At 37.8% G+C, this 20904-nt stretch overlaps 2 protein-coding genes across 2 annotated transcripts; one reads left to right on the top strand and one right to left on the bottom strand.

The window, feature by feature from the left end:
• Window positions 1–3953: 3953 nt before the first annotated feature.
• On the top strand, window positions 3954–14719 carry LOC102962081 (olfactory receptor 52Z1-like). Its single transcript, XM_007089393.1, has 2 exons — window positions 3954–4134; window positions 13761–14719. The coding sequence occupies exons 1-2, from the start codon at window positions 3954–3956 to the stop codon at window positions 14717–14719; spliced, it is 1140 nt and encodes a 379-aa protein (XP_007089455.1).
• Window positions 14720–19066: 4347 nt separating this feature from the next.
• On the bottom strand, window positions 19067–20026 carry LOC102962374 (olfactory receptor 51L1-like). Its single transcript, XM_007089394.2, has one exon. It carries the CDS (start codon window positions 20024–20026, stop codon window positions 19067–19069), a length of 960 nt encoding a protein of 319 aa, XP_007089456.2.
• Between the last annotated feature and the right edge of the window lie 878 nt (window positions 20027–20904).

Genomic DNA, 20904 nt, shown 5'->3' with positions numbered 1-20904 from the left:
AGAGAGAGAGAGAGACAAAGTGTGAGCAGAAGAGGGCCAGAGAGAGACACACACACAGAATCCGAGGCTGGCTCCAGGCCCTGAGCTGTCAGCACAGAGCCCGATGCAGGACTTGAACTCATGAACTGCAAGATCATGACCTGAACCGAAGTCTGATGCTTGGCCTACAGGCCACCCAGGCACCCCTTTTTTTCTGAAATTTTTAAGTTTTTATTTATTTTTTTGAAAGAGAGAGACAGAGTGCAAGCAATAGAAGAACAGAGAGTGGGGGAGACACAGAATCTGAAGCACATGCCTTGACTTAACTGCCTGCTATGAGGTTACCAAGCCCCAAGGACAAAGAAACACAGCTTCCTAGGATATAGGGGAGGGTTAGAAAACACAAAGTTGCATTGTGCTAAGTGCCTAAGATGCAATAGCTCACTTTGCTAAGTGTTTTAGATTCATTATCTTGCTTAAATATGGCCCCAAATAGATATGGTTTATCATTCCCAATTTAGCTAAGAGGACATTAAGTCTCAAAGGACTATTAGTTCTTAAGCAAAGAGTTATGAATATCACACCTGTTTCTCCATTATAGAGTTCATTATTTTTACACAGAAACATGCTGAAACTAATGAGTAAATTTTTCTTAGATTAGTGCCCAACCCAGGCATGTTTTCTTTTTTCTACATATCTATTAAAAAATAAAATTCCCGGGGTGCCTGGGTGGCTCAGTCCGTTAAGCATCTGATTTTGGTTCAGGTCATGATCTCCCAGTTCATGAGTTGAGCTCTGAATCGGGCTCTGTGTTGACAGGTCGGAGCTTGGAATCTGCTTCCTCATATATTTGGAAAAGCAAAGATCAATTAATGTGTTTCATGAAACTTAAATTTACATGTGAATATATATGGCTTTCAATTAGATATATTTTTCCCAGTCAGAATTATGGTCTTAAGTACCTAAACTTTTTTTAAAAGAAGAAATAAAAATACAATACCAGATTTCAAGACGTTAAAAGTTAGAGAAGGAAAAAATGCTGATAAAAATAGATGAAACCAAAACAATAAAAATAACTTTAGAAATAGTTATTTAGAAGTTTTACAAGGTAGATTTAATAATTAAACCTAAAAGTATGACTTTTGAGATCATTAGTATATTTAGCATATCAAGATATGGCTAAGAATGAAACCATTTTTGAAGTTAATAAAATGTAACTTCACAAGTGCCTGATTCTGCCTCTTATATGACCGCATATTCGGCGCAAAGGAAAGGATATTTTGAGGCAAGAAAAGAACGTTTCGTTCAAAAGCAAAAAAAAAAAAAAAAAAAAATCCGACCTGATCTGGGGGCACTACAGACCTCCATCGGCTGATTTAAGGCATTTGCCGTCTCCTGGAGGAAGCCACCCAATCTCCGCTGGTATCACCTCCAAACTAGCAATTCAGCAGCACCTTCCAAGGCTGTTCCATCCCTTGTAGGCCTACAGCATCTGGGTCATGTGATATGTAAGAAGACTAACAGGTGCCATGACCACTAGCCCAGAGTTGCACCTCCAGGCTACAAAGTTGGATGAGATCCTATCTGGGAGGATCAATTGCTTTGTAAACCTTCAGTTACTTTTGTTTGCTGAGGTCCTAAAAACAGAAGGCAATTCCATAAAGTAACTGACTGAATACAATCAACTCCAATCATGATGAATTGCTGATTCTTTCAGGGCAAAAGAGGTCCATTGTAATTAACCTGACACTAAGTGGCTGGTTGGTGTCCACATCAGCTCTGTTTCTGGAAGTCTGCACATTCAGCAGCATCGATGACAGTGGGGACCCACACAGTTGGATTCATGCACAACTTCCATCTCTACCCTCATGTCTACTGCATACGTTTCACACTTGTTCCAACACTGAGGGTGACCGATGACAGGAAGGCTTCTGGCCACACCATTCTGCCTAACTGGTTGTTTCAAGCTCCTTCCATGCTTGAAGCTCTCTGGTGGATATTAACTGTAAACACAAACACCTTTACTCGGGTGTCCTCTGCTTTGGGTCAGCTGTATGTCTCTTCTACGGAACGCTTTTGTCCAGTGTTTCATTACTTCTCTGTCCAACCTCCTGACCAATTAGTCTTTCACAAATTTCTGGGAGTCTACATATATTCTTACCGCAGGTCACTTCTTTTTAAACACCAAAGGATGATCGGGTACACCTCCTGAAGCTGTAACTATTGGGCACATTTGCCTTTGCTGGAACTTCCAAATCTCAGGTGCGTTTCCCTTCACTTTTATCTGCCAAGGACACTCCTGAGTGCTACTGTAGTGTAGAGGCAGTCTATTTTACTCAATCAGTCTAGACTTATTTCTTTCTCCTTAGCTGGTCATAAGTAACTATTATGGTGTAAGGGTTAAATTGTAGTGTAGGGCTAATGCTTAGCTTGAAAAATAACAGCTTTGTGTTGACATTGAAGGTTAAGAGATAACAGCCTTGCTTTACTCTTATAAATTACGCCTCATACTCTTGTAAATTAGGCTTCACCAATTAAGGAAGCAAAAGTTCAAAGAAAAGAGCATCAGAGGCAGGGTCAAGGAGATCCACTGGTTGCAACTTAGAGGCAGAAAGTCTAAAGTAAACACCTCATTAGGCAACTGTTTCTAACTCATCTGGAAATTGTTTCTTTGTTCTGTTCCCAGGTGATGATAAAACGATGTGATCGGTTATAAAAACTCTGTACCCCGGCTGTTCGGGGCCGCACTCTTATCAAGAGTGTTGGTCCCGATCGGTCGGCCTTGCCTCTCATTGTAATAAACTTTGTTGTGACTGTCACTGGTGCCTGTAGCATTCTGTTTCAGGAGTCGTGTGGATGCAACAATGGGACAATAGATGTGACTTGAGGGAGAAGTGGAGGTATTAGGAGTGATAGTCGATGTGGCGACCTGGAACACTGGCTTGTGCTTGTGTCTTCTGGCCCCACTTGTCCCTGATCCAAGGTAAATGATTCCCATCTTATAATGAACTGGGATGGACCACATAATTTTCTTGATCTCACAGAATTTGGGGAATCATAGGTAGTCTGGCCAAATAGTCACATTTTGTTCCATGGGCTGGTGTTCTGTATCTCTGTACCTACCAGGGTCAAGTAAAATAACAACAAAAAAAAATGTTAATATTTTGTTTATTTTTATTTGCCTAAGAATTACTATTTATATTCATTTCCAGATCAGCTCAGAAGTTTCTTTAGATGAATAAGAAAATTGTGTCTGTTTCCAAAATAAAGTACATGGGAAGAGAGAATTTTCTCCTTGATATTACGGGCAAAATACCTTCTTAAGACTCTCAGTGACTTATTGTGGAGGGAAGACAAAGGAACATATTCAGTACATTATTTCATTAACGGGTGCCTGGGTGACTCGGTTGGTTGAATATTGAAACCTTGACATGATCTCATGGTTCATGTCAAGCCATGCTGAATATTGAAATCTTGGTCATGATCTCATGGTTCATGGATTCCAGCCCTGCACTGGGCTTTGCACTGACAGTACAGAACCTGTTTGAGATTTTCTCTCTCTTCTTCTCTCTCTGGCCCTCCCTCACTCATGTGAGTTCTCTCTCCTCTCTCAAAGGAGATAAACATAAAAAATATATATTTCAATAAGTGGGTAAGGGAAAGCATAAGCTAGAAACCTTGTTTCTCTACTACTAAAAAAACAAAAATACATGAAAAAGTGAACAAGGATCCCAGCAACCCAGACCATCTGACAAACCCTTCTAACCCACTCTCTACACCGTCCAGTAATTAGCATATTTAAATGTGAACCTTTGCCAACTCATCTAAGATTCCTAAAAATGCATCAGCCTCAGTAGTAGAACTTACTGAAACGTGGTAAATCCTAATGGTCTAAAGTACAGCAAGCTAGAGGAAGAAGATCCCAGTTGGATGGGATGAGTAGGAAGGGCAGGTGGTCTCTTGCAGGTTGGAGAATGTTGCCTGCAGTAAATGCTGCTGCTGCACATGCTAGGTCCTTGCTAGACTGTGAACCACAGGGAAAGACCACGAACAGAGTTGGAGTCCACAGGCCTCAGGCATGTAGCTCCCAAAGCTCAACCACTTCTCCTCAGGCTGGCTTCACAGAGCAGATCCCCACCACACCCAGGACTGAGGGTGTGCTGGCACACTAACACCTCATTGGGGGGCACGAACGTGCAACTCATACTGCTTATCCTCCATGGCTCCCATTTTCTATCACCTGTTTTAGAGATGTTCAATGCCTTGCATAAACATAGCATAGTAAGTTTCCTTATTGACCCTCAACATAAATACTGTAACATTGTATTTTTGCTGAGAGAGTGTAAGGAAGGTCTTGGAAAGCAAGCTGACAGCCCAAGGCCTGTGGAAATAAAAGGGGCCATAGCTGGGGGGAATAGCTCATCAAAGGACTGCTTTGGGGGAAATCCTTTCGTACTCTACTAAAAGGAGAGTCCAAACACCGTCAACTCTCCCGGGACTCCTCCTCTCTTTACTGGGGACTATAGACAATGAAGTAAGGTCGGGAAAGGGAACAACAGGAGGCTCCTGGCAGGAGAAAGACCTCTAAGAATGGTGGCCAGAAAGAGTTTCTGGAGAGACAGGAGGCTGGCACAGACGTGAAAGGAAAAGGTGGGAGTGACTGCAACAGGTAAGGACAAGAGAGTGACAACACAGACGAGGCCAGAGCCAGAAAAGGAGTGGCTCAAGAATAGAAGGAACTATTTTCCCCCTAAACATGAGTGTTTCTTGCACTAGGACAACTTGGACTTCACCAATGCCTAGCTTCACGGGGCCTGCAGTTTGACTCATGGCACAAAGCAATTGTGAAGCTGTGCTATAGCCCCGGGTTACTTTCCAAGACAGCTACAGGAAACCTGCCTTGTTATAAAACTGAGTCCTTTTTCTTTTTCGTCCCTCTCTGCCTTTTATCAAGTTCTTCTGCAGCTAGAGTACCTCTCTCAATGTGAAGTTATTCAGGATCATGAGAATTTTTCCCTTGGTTGTTTTATTTCTGTTTTCTAAACAAGTGGGTTATCAGGTGTCAGGAACTACATGACCACACTTTGTTGGCTGACATGTGATTTTGTACCTTCTCCTTTGAAAGCACCATGTTAACTGTTTGCTCATATTTCCGATTGTCTAAATGTATTTTATTGTCCTATATGTCACACTGTCTTGGTGCAGATGGAATATCCTTGCATATGGAAAATTCTAAGACAGGTGATAAATGGTACCGTTTAAGACAACTACTCTCAAGTCGTACTGCTCAGTTTTGAATCCTAAAACAGCCACTTACAATCTGTGTTGCCCCTCAGATTATGGCGCTTCTCTGCCTCAGTTTCCTTAGTGGTAAAATGGAGATATTGACTGTAGCAATTTCAGAAAATAATTCTGACATTTAAAAAAAAAATGCCCTGCATGCGATTAGGTTCCCCTGGTGTTAACTTATGAGGAGCTTGAAAAGTTAAAGCATAGAATTAAAAACAATTTGGAAGTTCAATGATTCACATTTGTATGGAATATCAGGTAGGATAAGTCACTGTGGGTATATAATATAAAGATTATGGTTTCTCTAAGATCTATATTATTCCTAATAATGTCCAAAATAGTTTTGTCATTAGACCCTAGTAGCCTGGAGGATGGCAGAAAGAGAGGGGTGGGGGGACAATAAATATATCACTCAATTTTGGAGTTAGCAACTACTGAGAATAGGCTGATCTTTCTCTCTGAGAATGCATAAGACAACAGACAAAAAAGGAAATCTCAAATTACTTGGTAATGAAATTGGAAATTGGCTGAATATATACAGTTCAATATGTATTTTGAATATTAGTTTTACTTCAGCAAATACAATAGTTTAGAAAGGAGACAGAAGTATGTAAAGGGTAAGTAAAGCACACCCATCATTGTGCAATTAAATTTGCTTTTCAGAGCAGCTCTTCAATGAAAGAGTAAATCAAGTTCAAAATACAGTCCTATGAAATTGTAAAATATGAGAACATTGTCATCTGGATGGCAAATTCCGATTCTTAGTTTGTAGTAAAATCATAGACTTCTTTGGTTTTATTACATAAATGATAAAAAAGAGAAATAAATAAAGAAGTATTAAATTGAGAATTTCAAAATAACACCAACAATAATCTCTAGAGAAATAGGAATAAGAAAATAATGAAAGTTTTTAAAAAGTGGAATCTGGCAGGACAGTTAAAAAAAATAAGAACATACTATTTAAAACAGGGCAAAATCTGTTAAGATTCTATCAAAGTTAAGAAAAACTAAATGGATAATTAAGCAAATTTACAAATGCAAAGTAGCAATTAAAATATTTAGCATGAAATTAAACATGGTACAATACTTGCTTGGAATTGTTTTCTCTGTGTCACTGTGGCACTATAGGAACTGACTTTTTTTCAGTAGATCACAAAGTCCCTGCTTCTCACTTCAACAATAATTATGCACTGCAGATATGACATATGCAGGTAGCCTTCCTGAGGATACAGAATTGGATAAAGAGAGTAAACTGATACAACCCCTCTCTTTCCAGGTGTTTCTGTATCACAGCCTAGAATTCTTCATTATCAGATCTTTGATTAAAAAATATTTAAATAACTTGGGTTATCCTTGATTCTGTTGTACATAACAATGTTGATGTCTGTGCTTTGCCCTAGGATTTGACTAAATAGGAGGTCAAGGGGCTGCTACTTTTATGTCTTTTGTTTTCACTGCCATTATTTACCCTCAGAAAACCTCAGGTGGGTTGCCTGCCTTTCCTAGATACAAGATCAGATGGGAATAGTGTAAAGCTGCTGGAGAAAAGGAGAATTCTAAAGAGAGGTAAGGTGTTGTGGCACTCGGGACCTGAATTGATAGAATAAGGAGAAAGATACAAAACAAACAAACAAACAAAACAAACAAAACAAAAAACCCCACAATTTTATGGCATCTTGTCAATTTTATGAGGAATTTCCTTCACAGAAGATACTAATCAGCATCCCATTATTTCCTCCCTCCTATTGCCTTAGAGAACATTTGAATCTTCAATGCTATTTTGTTCTCTGACCCTGCTGACATTGATGAAGTGTTCGGTGTCTCATGTTCCATACTTTTAGTGATAAAGTGAGACACTGAAGTGGTTGTGTTATCCTTGATCTTACTTGTCCTGTATCATCAGAAGCTGCTGACCTGACTTTATTATAATCTACTGCCTTTTCAGCTAACCACAACTATATTAATAGTTCTAGAACTGCCTCAGGGAAGCCAAGAAAGTGGCCCAGCTGTGCATGCATTCCCTGTGGAACCCAACTATGCTGGAGCAGAGACTCTTGAACAGAAGATAGCACCAAATCCTCAGAGTTATTCTCCCACTATTTTTATTAATGGCCCATGAAAAGGGAAAGAAAACAGATGACTTCTTTAGTAGAATTTGTCTCCCAATAAAACTATTTTCAGTGGGGGTGTATTTGTTGGTCAAAAATACTTTACAGATCTGTTTCTCACACTAAATTCTTTCAAATTTGTAATCACATTGGCTTTACATAATAATTTTTTACATGGTTGCACATTCATAATTCCTGATTTCCAATGAGAAAATATTATGTAGTAAAGACTGCTTTTAATGCTACAGTTTTTGGAATTACAATATTAAGGGTCGCAAAACAGTTCATTAATTTCATGTTTTATACTTCATTTAACCATTTTCCAGTTCTTAGATATATGTCTTATTTTTATTGTTATACTGATTAGGAAAAGATATGAAGAAGATCAATTCTTTATGAAAATATGATAGGAATATATCAGAAATATAGAAAAAAGAAAGACAAAACTACACATATCTACTGCTCTGAACACTACCCTGCAAAGAAGTTTTAAGATCTCTTATTCCACCACCATGCACATGGACTTTTTTCACATTCTTGCATTTACTCATTAAATCAGCTCCTTCATTCATTAAATCAACTATTTTTTAGCACTAGGTAATAGGGGAATATTCTAACAAATGGCAGTGTAATAAACAAAGCAGACAAAGCCCATGATGTGAGAAACATCTGTTGAAGGGGAAGAAATCAACAATAAACAAATTCAAAATAATATTTCAGGGGGTTCCTGTGTGGCTTAATCACTTATCTGCCAACTCTGGATTTCAACTCAGGTCATGATCTTACAGTTGTGAGATCGAGCCCTGCATCTAGCTCTGCACTGACAGGGGGTAGTCTGCCTGGGATTTTCTCTCTCCCTTTCTCTCTGCCCCTCCCCAGCTTATGTATACACACACACACACACACACATGCACACATATGTACACTCTTTCACTCTCTCTCAAAATAAACTTAAAAATGAAATTTGAGATCAATTAAAGGTAGAATAAATAAAGCTGTCTGTTGAAATGAATGTAGAAGGTAGGAAAAAGGGAATCAGTGGAGATACTTCATATCATCTACCTCCTTACATATCTTCCCATTTTCTCCTGATCTGTAGGGCCCCTATTTCTTGTTCTGCCTTTACCTTCTACATATTTATAGTCTTTCCTTCTATGACCACATTTATTCCTATGACCACAAACAATATGTGCGGATAATTTCCAAGTGCATATCACCATCCCTGCCCTATATTTCTTTACTCATACAACTTGACATCTCCATATAGTATCTAATATGAATTTCAACTTAATACTTCTAAATCAGAATTCTTGAACTCCAATCTCCACAATCTTGTTCTTCCTCTAGTCTTCCCTTTCTTAGGAAGCTGCATAAAAATATGCCTAAATGCACAAGACAAGAATGTAGGATTCAGGCATGTTTGTAAATAATCTAGGGGAGGCTTTTTTTGATAGATAAACCACATGTAATATTTATTGAAACATAATGAAATGATATAGAAAAATTCTGGAAGATGTAGTTCAAGGAAGATGAAACACATAGTTGTTTTATTATCAATGTTGTGTTCATATTTTTGAAGGAGGTCATCAAGAGAACTTGAGGGCTGGTTAACCCACAAGCTAGACCCAAGCAATTGCTGGCTTCTCACCCACTCCACTGTCTTTGGAATATACATTCTGCCCACCATTTCAGACTAGGACCGGTTCCAAGGACATAGCCTTGAGAGAGTCACATGTTGCTGAGACCGCCTGGAGGCTATACATGACCAAATTCCACAAGGGCCTCTATATGAACTTTTAAGATTCTTGTGGGCTGGTGTATGGAGTTACTCATCTTGTGGCCACCCAAGATAAGCCTCATAAGTAAGTTCCCTTGCTTATTAAACCTGCCACTTACCTGTCTAGAGTGGGCTCCCTCTTTCTTTTTTTCCTGCCCTCAATGTATGGGGCCAGTTTGTGACATAAAAGTTGATGGCCAGCCAGAAGATGGAGAAAATGGGTCCCAGATCATGTATCCTTGGGAACAAATAAACTATGGTAATTTTGATCCCAAAAGCCTCTTATTTCTGACATAGTGTGGATTTCACTTGAGTATTTTCCTGTCAGACTGCCCTCCATCCCTTAAAATGCAGGTGGAGGAATATTTGTTTTGATAGTTACTGTATCACTAAAATCGCTTTGGAAGGCAATTTGGCTGCTCTTACAAAAGTAAATATAATCTTACCATACACGCCAGTGATGACACTCCTTTGTATTGGCCTAGATGAGGTGAAAACTTATTTTACACACAAAAACTGGTACCAACATATTTATAGAAGCTTTACTTATAATGATCAAAACTTGAAGGCAACCAAGATGTCCTTCAATAGGTTAATGCATAAACTGTAGCACTTCCATACAATGGAATATTATTCACCAGTAAAAATAAATGAGTTATTAAGCCACGAAAAGGCACAGAGGAAATTAAATGCTTATTGCTAAGGGAAAGAACCCAATATGAAAGGGCACCAATACTGCATGTTTCCAACTATATGACAGTGTGAAAAAAATAAAACTATAGAGACAGATTAGTGGTTGTCAAAGGGCTTGGAAGGAGGATGGGTAAACATGTAGAATAGAAGGGATTTGTAGAGCAGTGAAACTGTGGTGTATGATGCTGTAACAGGGGATACATGTCATCATTTGACAAGGTCAAAACCATAAAATGTACACCTTAAGGAGTGAGGTCACATGTAACTATTGTTTTTAACTAACAACAATGTGGCAATATTGGCTAATAAGTTATAACTGTTGGATCACACCTTTGTGATGTGTTAATAACAGGAGAAACCGGGTGGGTTGTAGTGAAAGGATTATGTGTGGACTCTGTACTTTCTGATTAATTTTTCTATAAACTTAAAACTGCTTTATAAGTAATATATATATATATATATGTAATTATATATATATTTAAATCTTCAATGTTTAAAATATTTCAATTATTTTGAATATTTCAAACATTCAAATATTCTGACGTGCTTTTCCTTTGGAATAACCTCAAAATATCTCACTAAAGGAGACCGAGCCATGTAGGGACATGTATTAAAATAGCCTCAATAGTTGGTCTTTATCAAAAAAGATTTCCTTGTTCCAGAATAGTCAGGCAATAGTATCCCTCAAGGACTACATACTGAACTAACAAAAAAGTGCAGAGATGTTGCTCAGGTACTTGGTTTGAGATGGAAAATTACACAATGCATTTCAAAATTGGGAAATATAACTTCACAAGTGTGAAAGGTTGGTTTAATCAGCTAATCCATATACAAACTATGGGTCTCAGGTGCAAAAACAATCACGCATCAGGTAAAATACCCAAAAGACTTCTTGGCCCCGAGGTGATTTCAATTGTTGTTATAGATATGTATGTAAAATGCAGGTGGTATATATATGTATACACATGTTCTCTGAATCTCTATAAGCTAGACATGACTTTTTTACTTAAGACCTAAGGATACCACTGTGGACAGTGCTAAGAGGAAATTCAAGATCTGCATTTTTATGTTCCCAATGATTTAGAAAACTCATGCATCTAAAAGGTAAGTTAGCATAGTTTAGTGGTTAATACTGTGGGTGCGGCAATTAGATCCCTGATTTTGAAACAGGATTTACATACTCCTTAGTGATGTGACCTTGGGAAAGTCCTTGAGTACCTGAGTTCCCTTCTGTGTAAAATTAGATACTAACAATAGTTATTCATATAGTAGTTGTTACCATTAAAATGGATAATCTAGGGGCACCGGGGTGGCTCAGTCGGTTAAGCGGCCTACTCCGGCTCAGGTCATGATCTCGCGGTCCGTGAGTTTGAGCCCCGCGTCGGGCTCTGTGCTGACAGCTCAGAGCCTGGATCCTGTTTCAGATTCTGTGTCTCCCTCTCTCTGACCCTCCCCTGTTCATGCTCTGTCTCTCCCTGTCTCAAAAATAAATAAAACGTTAAAAAAAATTTTTTAAAAAATGGATAATCTATGTAAAGTGATTAGAATGAGTTTTAAGAAAATGCTTAGCACATGGTAAGCATTAATACATCTATATAATTATTATTTTTACCATTACTGCCATATTGCCCATCCCCGTGCTGAAATGTGATATGTCTTCTATTTAAATATGCTGACATTTTCTGTGTGACTGCTACATGGCAAAGCCAGGCACTGCTGGGAAACAACCAGATAAAAGAAGCAAAGCCTCAATCTTACCAGGCTAATTAAAGTTGTGGTTATACCTCCAAAACAACCATTCAAAAATTCTCTCTTGGACTTGCATTAAAAACCATTTCATCTCTTCTATGTGTTTGCCTTTTGATGAAAAATTTTGTCTTTTCTTCATCATCTCAATAGAGAAAGAGAGAGAGAGGAAGAGAGAGAGAGAGAGAGAGTGAGGACAGTGTGAAGGACAATAGAATAAATATGTATTTTTTTTTAACATTTATTCATTTTTGAAAGGCAGAGAGAGACAGAACGCGAATGGGGGAGAGGCAGAGAGAGAGGGAGACACAGAAACAGAAGCTGGCTCCAGGCTCTGAGCTGTCAGCACAGAGCCCCATGCGAGGCTCGAACTCACAGACTGCGAGATCACGACCTGAGCCAAAGTCAGACGCTCAACCAACTGAGCCACCCAGGCACCCCTAGAATAAATATCTATTAACTCATGTGATAATGTGTCCTACTTCTTTGTTAAGGGTTGGGATAATCTGAAAAGGGTTTCAATTAACAATTAAAGGGATGACAGACATCTTGCACTACAGTGTAGTTTTCCATCCTCGTGGTGGTGTAACATGAAAAGTGGATCCTTTGCAGATTCTAGATTTTGGTGGTTCTTTTTAGTGAAAACAGCATTTATTATCCATCTTTTTGAAACCTCTCATGATTTGCAGTCAAAAAGTGTTTATAAACATACTTGGTACCTTTACCAGAAGTATTGCATATGATTACAAACTTGACTAATTGAATTTGTGTTTTATAAGCCCTGGGAAAAGATATTTGAGGTGTTTTTTTTTTTTTTTTTTACAAAATCTATTTTTATTCAAATTTTTTTTGATATGTGAAAAGTAAGAACTGCTGCTACTTTAAAAAGTTGCTAAAATGTGGGGGCGCCTGAGTGGCTCAGTCAGTTGAATATCTGACTTCAGCTCAGGTCGTGATCTCCTGGTTTGTGGATTCAACCCCTGCTTCAGGCTCTGTGCTGACAGCTCAGAGCCTGGAGCCTGCCTCGGATTCTGTGCTTCCCTCTCTCTCTCTCTGCCCCTCCCCCATTCTCGCTTGCTCTGTCTCTCTCTCTCTCAAAAACAAGTAAACATTAAATTTTTTTTTAAAGTTGCTAAAATGTGATCTTATTCTTTTGTTTGTGAATGTGAACATTTTAGTCACTCTACTCTGCGGTTGGGTCTTTCAATAATAGGAATTGAATAATCATGGGCCTTGACATCTTCAGTGACTGTCTTGCTCTGAATGAGAACATTCTGTACTCTGGAGTTTCATTTGTCTTCGTCTTCCTTGACTTCATTTCATGATCCTTGAATGTTTGTGCTTGTTAGGGTCTGAATAACACTACAACTTTAGCAAAGCAGTTTAAATTTCATGGTAATTAAACTATTGTCTTCAAGAGTTGAAATGAGAGGCAAAATAAAACATTTTCTTTACTGTAGAAAAAGTAAACCAAGGAAACATCACTCACACCATCAGGATGGAAAATAAGAATTGGAATCTTCATGCTGACTCATTATGTATTAGTTGACCATCGAACCCACGTCCTCCCGTTAACTTTGTCAAACAATGGAATATTGTTTGACAAAGTCTTCTATTCAGTGTTACATAGAAAAAATAAATACAAATTACTTTTTGGTATTTAATAAATTATTATCAAGTTAGAAAGGCAAAAACTATATACATAGCACAGTTGAAAGTTCAAAAGACATATACATAAATCATGTGTTTGTAACAATTAAGTTTACAAAAATAAAGGTTTACCACTTAGTGTTCTGATTCATATTTTTTTTTCAGAGAGAACAAGATGCCCCATAAAAGGGAAGTGGTTTGCCCATAATCATTCAGGTTTGGGGGGGGGTGTTTTTTTTTGTTTTTTTTTTTGTTGTGTTTGTGTGTGTTTAGTAGGCTGTAAGCCCAAAGTGGGACTTGAACTCAGGCTCAAGACCTCAAGATCAAAAGTCACATGCTCTACTGCCTGAGCCAGCCAGGCACCCTCATTCAGATTTTTAATAATTTTTTTCAGATGATTTTATTCTGTTTCTACTTCCTTATCCCAGAATTAATGGTTAGATCTTAACTAGGATGAAGGAATGTGTTTTCTATTAATATTTACTCCAGCTATTTTCTCTCTAATTTTCATGTAACAGACTTGGGCCACCTGTCTACAAGAATATCCAATTCTACATCCACTCACCTCACTGCCTTTCTGCTGACTGGAGTCCCAGGATTAGAAGACTTCCAAATCTGGATCTCCATCCCCTTCAGCTTCATGTACCTTCTGGCTGTGATAGGCAATGGCCTGGTTATGGCAGTGGTGGTTGGGGACAGGAACCTCCATGAACCCATGTATCTCTTCCTGGCCATGCTGGCACTCAATGATGTTCTCCTTTGTACTGTGACAGTGCCCCAAATGCTTCTTATCTTCTGGCAGGGTCCTTCCCCATTAACATTCCCTGCATGCCTCACACAGATGTTTTTTGTTCATGCTCTGTTCCTCTCTGAATCTGCTGTTCTCTTGGCCATGGCTTTTGATCGTTACGTGGCTATCTGTACACCACTCCATTATGCAACCTTTCTTACAGGTTCTCTCATTAGCAAGGTGGGTCTGGCTCTGGTGACTCGGAGTGTGGCTGTGGTCACTCCTGGTGTCCTCCTCATTCTCCGGCTACGCTTTTGCCGGGAAAACATCATCCACCATACCTACTGTGAGAACATGGGCATTGCCAAGTTGGCCTGTAATAGCATTGCCCTCAATAGCATTTATGGGCTCACTGCTGCTCTCCTCACCACAGGGCTAGACTTTGTCCTCATCTCCCTGTCCTACTGGCTAATCCTGAGAACAGTCTTCCAACTACCTTCTAGGGAAGCCCGGACAAAAGCCTTTGCAACATGTGGAGCTCATATATGTGTCATCTTGATATTTTATACTCTGGCCTTCTTTTCCTTCTTTACCCATCGCTTTGGAGATCATGTACCCAAGCATGTCCTTATCCTCCTGGCAAACCTCTACTTACTGGTGCCACCTACTATGAACCCCATTGTTTATGGAGTAAAGACAAAGGAGATAAGGATGCATGTACTAGGGCTCTGTAACAAACCAAAATGACTCAAAGGTTATGAAGCAACAAGGAATAGGTAAGTCCAGGATGGGGATCAGGCTTAAATGTCAAGTCTGAATCAACCTGGGCAGATCCATTCCCAAAACACTTAACCTCTGAATAGAGCTTAAAATAGTCACATTTCTAAATGCTGTCTTCCCGACGACGTAGGGTAAACAGGAAGCTAATAGGGAACTGCTTCAGTACCATCAAGGAATATCTCAACATAATGAGGTAAAAATCAGTGGAATGTCACTGTAAGCACAGGGGACTTAAACATCCTTTTTAAATACACAATTCCTCCTTTATGTCAATTTGCTATGGACAGGACAAAATGTAAACTCTGTGAGTCATGGCTTAGTTCAGATTCCAGCTTCATCATTACATCCACAGAACCTAGAATATAAAAAAAAATTAATAAATATTGTTAAATAGGTAAATGCATTACCTAGTCAAAAGTCAAATGCTAATAATTTTATGTAACAAACTCCCTACTATGTCCTTATGTATTAAATAAGACCTATACTTTAAATACTTCTTTCCTTTCCTCTTAAAAAACTTTCCCTTATCTTTCAGAAAATGTTGCTATCTCCTTTAATACCTTGGTGTAATAAAGATTATTTTGGTTACACACAAATGAAAGTTACTTTGGTTAGATTAAGTAAACAGAAAAACAGTATGAGGCATGGCATACATTCAAGCAATTTAAATATCTGTGACTCAGGAAGGACACAGCCAGGCTAATTGCCCCATATTGGGTCATATTGTTAAAACTGCATCAATCTGTTACAGCACTTAATATTCTGATTAACAGCGTTGAAATTGTGTCAGGGAAATTCTCAAAAAAGATAAATCATGGCAAATGGTCAAGATTATGTTCACTGGATTCATTTGGCTCTTTTATATAAGCACCTGCAATTTTTCTAGTTTATTGGTTTTTGCACACCAAACATTCCTACTAATTTCATTCTATAGTAGCTGGGACAAACTATCATCTATAAATCTATCTGTCATAATTCCTGCGTGTAATCCCTTTTCTCCTCTAGAGAATATTCACCTGTCAATTAATAAAAGACCTAAAATCTACCCCTGGCATAAGAGAATAAAAAATTGCATCATGAGCATAATAAATGGTCTAGTGGTTGAATTAATTGAATGGAGTGTCTTGAAAATATTTATATTGTTATCATTCTCTTTACAAATGTATATGGCTGTTTCTAGATTCTATGTGTAACCAGGTAATTATGATAATATACGTTTTATAAGGAAATTATGCTTTTATTATTTAAGATATCAGATTGAATAACTGAATGGCTAAGTGGGATAATGAAGTATTTTGCAGTGCAATGCTTTGTATAGAAGAAAATGCCAGATACTTAGATGACAAAAGGGATAGTGATCTTCTCTACTATTTTTTTCTTGCCATTGTGTTTTGCCACCAAGAGCCTTCTGCAGCATCAAGATAATTAATGTATAACTTATAAGATAACATTTGACATTACGAAAATAATTGCATTGCATATTTGCCTGATGATAGGGGATTCAAATACACAAATGAATTTTTATTTTGGCTTCTGGTTATCTTACAGATTCTGCAAGAAGGCAGAGAATGCTTTCAAAAGGCAAATAACCACTCAAGACTTTGTCAAACAAGATAATATGAGTAATAGTGTATCCTAATTTATAAATCCACGTACAAGTGAGAAAGATGCTTTAGTCGTATTGTTGCAATTCTAGGCAGGAACAAGAGACCTTCTTGTTTTTGGAGCACCAGATGCTTGCCAGAAGACTAAATTCCTGCCTTCATTAAGGTTCCAAAATAGGATAATGCTTCTGTTCTCAACTCCTAATACAACCTTGTTCACTCATTCATTCATTGTTATATTCACTTATCTCCCTACCAACTGTATTTTACTGAGAATAAATATTTTAATTTTGAATATATCTGGTTTCTAAATGTTTAGAGTAAAATATATTTTATGAATATAATGTAATACTAATAATAAATTTAAGAAGTGAGTATAGTAAATAATAATTTGTAAACTCAAAATTTAGATTATCTATGTAGGTGTTCATTTAAAATAGTTTTATTGGCATGTAAAATGCAAAATTTAGTATGCAATAGTTTAAACATATTTCCGTTAGCAAATAAAAACTAGTAAGACTTCGTTTTTTAGAGCACAAAGACTAGGAAAGGTCAAAATATATTTTGAATTTGAAGTTCTAATTTTAAAGATGATTAGCAATAGTTGAATGTTACATATACAATGTGTGGCTGATGGTAATGCTCATTCTCAAAATTTTAATTTTTCCTATCAGTTTGATTTAATTATTTATTACAACAAATATTATCTAATTTTGATGTTTACATAGCTTTATTTTTAGTTGACATTTTTTATTCAAGGTGAATATGCTAAAAGGACAGGGGCAGTTGGCAATTAGAATCAAGAAACAGGATAAAAGGGCAAACAGACATAGTTGAGTGAAAACCAGGGAGCAGAAATAAATTGTAGATGTGCTCCATATGACTGAAATTTGAAACACTAATTTTAAGTTAGTAAGATCTCTTTTATTAGATGACATGGGGGTTCATGACATGTCAAATCTTTTCCTCGATTTTCTTTAATATCCAAAGTATCAGTGATTGATTCATTTATTTAATCATTTACATTCAATAAAGACTTGGTGTCACTTTTATACCAAGCATATATTCATTTTTACAAGTAACAAACTCTTCAAAGCACAGTTCCTATACTAGGTAGAACAAGATAGGTAAAAATAGATTATTATTAAGACTTCCACAAATACACGAATACTGGGAACTATAACACATTTTTTAAAATCTTATTTGTACCCTTTGCTTACTTTTTGCCTTTGCACAAGTATAGCCAGACAAACTAGAAAATTCAATTACATTTGCAAGTTTTCTACACAGCCCTATGCACAGCCATTTGTTAGCTAATTTCAGAATTATAAGGAAAGATAGTTTTGTATATTGAAAGGAGTTCTAGATAAAATTAAGAGACCTGAATCTGTAGCTGTTTCCTGCTACCACAAATTTATAAGTAGCTACACCTAGTGAGTTATATTGATACATAAGTGAAATACCTCATAGCCAGGAATACCAAGGATAGTACTTTTTTACATTTATTTAAAAAAAAATTTAATGTTTATTCATTATTTTTGAGAGAGAAAGAGAGAGAGAAAGAGAGAGAGAGAGTGAGCAGGGGAGGGGCAGAGAGAAAGACACAAAATTTGAAGCAGGCTCTGTCAGCACAGAGCTGGATATGGGGCTTGAACCCACAGACCTTGAGATCATGACCTGAGCTGAAGTCAGACACTCAACCGACTGAGCCACCCAGGCACCCCAGTACTTTTTTACACTTAAAGAAATAGTATGTCCTAAATTATTATTAAGATACATTTTACTCAATGGATTATAATCATTGACATCATATCATGGTAGCTGAGGTATTTCAAAAATTACTGAGTCTCAAATTTTTATAAAATTAAAATTATTTCTAAAAATTAAGAGAATAAAAAAATATGCAGTTGGCCTTTTCTATTCCTGAGCAAACTAAATTTCTTAGTAGGGCAGACATGTGTATAAACTTTAAAATATGATGCTGATTCACAATAAGGATTGATAAGTTCTGCTTTGAACCCTAATATGCTCTTATATCAAGATAAAATGTTTTCCATCTTGAAGAATGAAAGAATAGCAGATATACAAACACATTGTTATAACAAGAAGGGCAATATAAGATTTCCAAACAACTACAGAGTATCAAGAAGCAAAGAAACATGAGTTTTATTTATTTATTTATTTATTTATTTATTTTCTGTGAGAGAAAGGGAGAGAGAGCAGAGGAGTAGCAGAGATAGAGGGAGAGAGAGAGAAAACATAGAAGGCTCCATGCTGCCAGCGCAGAGCGCAACATGGGGCTCAATCTCACAAACTGAAGATCATGACCTGAGCCTAAAACAACAGTCAGAAGCTTAACCGACTGAGCCACACAGGCACCCCTGGTTTTAATATATTTAATGAAAACTTAATGGGTAAGTGCTCATGGAGGGTTGGGATTAGAAATGGAAGGGAATAGATGGAAATGATTTCTAAAACACTCAACACCTACATATACTGATATTTAAAGGTAATTTATGAAGCACATGTTAAGTTGTATAGTCCCAAGGACCCCAGCTTTCTCCTTTAAGCACTTCTCCTGATACTCTGTGGATTCTATATCTCCTCTTTCTATTTTGTTCACAACTGTGATGCCAGCATACCTAGTGTGGACAAATAAGTATATGTTTACATCATTTAGATTGATGCCATCAATGTCTAAGGTCATGCCTTAAGACATAGTAGAACCGGTTTTTGTGCGGAGAAGTAGGTAGAGGACTCCTTGGCGGATCTGTTTGGTCTTCATACTATAGATGATTGGATTGAGCACAGGTGGAACCAATAAGTAGATGTGAGCCATGAAGATATGTATCAGTGGGGAGGAGTGTTTGGCAAAACGGTGGACAATGGATAGCCCCATCATAGGCACATATAAAATGAGTACAACACAGATGTGAGACGCACACGTGTTGAGAGCCTTAAGCCGCCCTTCACGTGATGCAATTTTTAATATAGAGTGAAGGATGTACACATAAGACACAAAAATACCCAGAGAGTCCATTCCCCACAGCACAACAACAAGAAGCAACCCATATATAACATTAAACAGGGTGTCAGCACAGGCAAGGCGGATCATGTCCTGGTGCAGACAATATGAATGAGAAAGGATGTGAGAGTGGCAGAAAGGAAAGAAGGCCAGCCGAGCCAGAAGTGGAATCATGGCACAGGCACTCCTAAGCAGGGCTGCAATTCCAATTTTCATGATAAGTCTTGGGGTGAGAATGGTAGCATATCGTAGAGGGTGGCAGATAGCCACGTAGCGGTCAAAGGCCATGGCCAAGAGCACAGATGATTCCGTGAAGGAGAAAGTGTGAATGAAAAACATTTGGACCACACAGGTACTGAACTGGATTTCCCTGGAAATGGACCACAACACCCTGAAGAGTGATATCATGGTGGGCATGGACATGCCCATGTCGGTGAGAGAAAGCATGGCCAGAAAGTAGTACATGGGCTGATGGAGCCTGGGGTCTGTCCGAACAATATGCAGGATGGTGCAGTTACCCATGATTCCAACAAGGTACAGGAGACAGAATGGAATGGATATCCAGTGGTGAAATTCCTCATAGCCAGGGATACCTGAGAGATAGAATGTGGAGGACAGGGTATTACTGGAGTTTAAGGTTGTCATAGAGCTCGCTTTTAACCACAATCCACTTTCAGGATCACACTCCAGTGGGGAGGGCAATGGTAAGATCAGCATCTGAGTCAGGAAAACAAAGCAAAACAAATAAAACTGCAGCGCTTTCCTGTAAGCACTCTTAAATTCATCCCTACATTTTTCTTTCTTCATTTCATTGCTGAGTATTGTTGGTTAAGTAAAATATATACTGTATAACAACTCTTTCCCTCCTGCCTCTCAGATGCAGACTCGTTGACCTTCTCTTAAAATACAGACAATCTTCTAAAGACTACCTACAGCAGCACGCACACAACCTGTTCAGGATGACATCTTTCATTTTATATTTTTCTTCCAGAATTTTCTTGGCAAGAGCTATTGATGTTAATATTAATCTTTTTTTAATGACTCCTGCTATGATTTACACACAATGCCTTTTTCTGCCTAAGCTTCAGAGCTTTTTCAATAATAGTAGAATGGCATGCGAGATGTCTACAGAATTCAAGCAAGTATGGGTCAACAGTATGTATTACCATAAGCAGGTCTTACTAACATAACTGCAGTTATATAATTGAGGCCACAGGCCTTGTCTCAGACTAGATTCCCAAGAACTAAACATGGGTTAAACTGACTTAATTAAAATAATTTTTAATTTTAAAAGTTGTAATAATGAACTATGTAATTTTACATATAATGTTCTCATTGTAATAAAATATGTTATTTAAGCAAAGTATAACTGCTTCTGACTCTGATTTTTAATTAAAAAAAAAATTTTAATGTTTATTTATTACTGAGAGACAGAGGACCAGCAGGGAAGGGCAGAGGAAGAGGGAGACAGAATCTGAAGCAGGCTCCAGGGTCTGAGCTGTCAGCACAGAGCCCAATGCAGG

This window comes from Panthera tigris, chromosome D1 (assembly GCF_018350195.1).
Source record: "Panthera tigris isolate Pti1 chromosome D1, P.tigris_Pti1_mat1.1, whole genome shotgun sequence".
In the NCBI taxonomy this organism is placed as follows: Eukaryota; Metazoa; Chordata; class Mammalia; order Carnivora; family Felidae; genus Panthera; species Panthera tigris.
The sequence above is the reverse complement of the archived record's forward strand: the minus strand, read 5'-3'. Positions and strand labels throughout refer to the sequence as shown.

What these genes read in the sequence shown, in the direction of transcription:
- LOC102962081 (XM_007089393.1), top strand. Translation starts at nt 3,954, where the DNA reads ATGTTGCCTGCAGTAAATGCTGCTGCTGCACATGCTAGGTCCTTGCTA. An exon ending in CACCACACCCAGGACTGAGG is followed by an intron (nt 4,135 to 13,760) that starts GTGTGCTGGCAC and finishes TTCATGTAACAG; the next exon opens with ACTTGGGCCACCTGTCTACA.
- LOC102962374 (XM_007089394.2), bottom strand. Translation starts at nt 20,026, where the DNA reads ATGACAACCTTAAACTCCAGTAATACCCTGTCCTCCACATTCTATCTC.